This window comes from Pyxicephalus adspersus, chromosome 6 (genome assembly GCF_032062135.1).
Source record: "Pyxicephalus adspersus chromosome 6, UCB_Pads_2.0, whole genome shotgun sequence".
Lineage (NCBI taxonomy): Eukaryota > Metazoa > Chordata > Amphibia > Anura > Pyxicephalidae > Pyxicephalus > Pyxicephalus adspersus.
In genome coordinates, this window is record NC_092863.1 from 31917683 (window position 1) to 31919822 (window position 2140).

Sequence of the window (2140 nt, forward strand, 5' to 3'; positions counted from 1 at the left end):
AGAAGGAAGGGTGGGGGTGTTGAATAAGCTGGGGCATATATAAAATTAATATTTGTAAGATAATAACCATCAGTTATTAGAGGTCAGAGGTGATGTAAAATAATATGAGGACCAGTCTACAAATTTCATTTTTTTTTACTTTCAGCTCAGTCTGGTATTTCCAGTGATATTTTGTCTTTGCACTGTATTCCTGGTGGCTGTGCCGCTGTATAGTGACCTGATAAACTCTCTGATTGGAATAGCCATAGCTCTCTCTGGAGTTCCAGTATATTTCCTTATTGTACGGGTTCCTGAACAGAAGAAACCAAACTGCTTAAGACGTTTAGCAGGTATGAGCATCATTTATTGCATAACATTACCAAAGAACGTAAAATACAGCTCAGTGCACTTATTGTCTGTTTCTCTTTTGTCTCCTGTAGCCGCTGTCACTCGCTATACTCAGATTTTGTGCTTCTCTGTCATCACTGAGATGGATTTAGAAGAAGAAGAAAAATCTAAATAAGACTCAGTCACTACCTGAATCTGTGTTGACCTTCCTAAACCTTATCATCTCATAATTTATTTCTTACACTGAATGGACAGATTTTTTACGGCTTCATCGCAGGGTGGCTGCAGGGCAGTGCTCTGACTGGAAGCTGGTTTAATCATTCTCTCTGGCAGGGGAAGTGTTATTAATGGTCTCAAATCTACAATTGCCCTTCTTTGACTTGGGATGTTAATCCATAGTTACTTGCGAGGCAGTGGTTAAGGGTTGTGATGCAATGCTGGCCCTTGCACAGAGGGGTTTAAATCTGTGAAAGTACAGCTATCCTTTTCATGCCAATCAGAAGACTAAAGACTTCCATGACCTTGGGGTGCCTTACATGACTGAGCAAATTAGCACTGTCTGGAAAAATATAACAGGAGTTTTCTGTCTCTGTACAGCACTGATACAATTGCAATAAAACTCAAGACAACCAAAAAACAATGTAGTGGTGTTGTGTACAAAGACATACATTAGATGCAAAAACATACTTTGGCATGTCAGCATAACTGCTAGTCAGCTAACATTTTCAGAAGCAGGACAACAATTGTATTTTTCTTCATGGCATGTTTACTTTGAATACAAAAATTAAAGCTAAAAATAAAGTTAGGGGAGGCTGTCTGACCAAATACAATATTAAATTGGTCATAATAAACATATACAATCATTATTGTTTTATTAGTGAGTGATTCCAGTGTGCAGACAGGTTATGGTATACTAGACCATAGGAAATCTTTCAGCAGTAAGATTATTTTGTAATTCAACCACCTTGTAATGGTGTGCAGAAAAAAACACTGTAAGCCACTATCTGTCCCAAATTTTACACCTCTAAAGTTTTATGGAAGTCTGGAAATAAGTGCCTTGTCAATCAAGCAAGGTTCTATAGTGATTCGGCCAGTGAGAGAGTGATGCTGATTAGGTAAGTTGTCAGTTCTTTCTCCATAATTTCCCCTGTGACATTTTCCTTGGGAAACACTCGAGGAAACACTCTTCTCCATGTTATACTAAAGTTAGAAGCTGGTAAATAATCAAACACTTTCCCCTTAAGGTCCCTGGTGGTTTCCCAGTGCTTTGCCCTGGCATTACCACCCCAGTCTATTTTCATAGCTCTTACTTGGAAGGCTACCTTTGCCATACCAGCCCTGTTACCCTCGGGACAAAGGGCCTGAGATGATGCCAGAATTTGGAAAGATAACTCCAGGAGACAAGGCCATGGATCATATATGGAAAGAAGATATCAGAGAGGATAATCCAAGGGAGTAAGAGAGTTCATGGGTGGGGGGGGTGGAGTACTGGTGGTCGCACAAGAGAGGTAAGCCAGTCAGATGGTTAATCCAGAGTAGCTTGTTGTTAGTCCAGGTAGCAAATAGGGAATAGACTAACAATTTCAAGATTGGCAACAAAAAATTAGGAGCAAATGCACACCATGAAAACTAGTAAACACTTTGATTGCAAATCGAATGTACTCATGTTCAAGTGCACTTTTCACAGGCATTGGCATTCTGCATGGGCTGCAGAGTAGAGAAAATGCAGGTCAGACACTTTCAATGTAGCAGAGTGGCAGGCTCCCAGGGATTGTGCTGAGTGACAGAGTAGTACTAGGTAAGTATGTAAGCT

The 2140-nt window shown here is 40.1% G+C and overlaps 1 protein-coding gene across 1 annotated transcript in view; it reads left to right on the plus strand.

Moving 5' to 3' along the window:
• SLC7A7 (solute carrier family 7 member 7) overlaps positions 1 to 967 on the plus strand; it is a 13949-nt gene extending 12982 nt beyond the window's left edge. The window contains exons 8-9 of the mRNA XM_072415131.1: positions 146 to 329; positions 420 to 967. Coding sequence (XP_072271232.1) covers positions 146 to 329; positions 420 to 502 — 267 coding nt within the window. The 3' untranslated portion in view covers positions 503 to 967. The remainder of the gene's footprint in view (positions 1 to 145; positions 330 to 419) is intronic.
• The last annotated feature ends 1173 nt before the right edge of the window (positions 968 to 2140 follow it).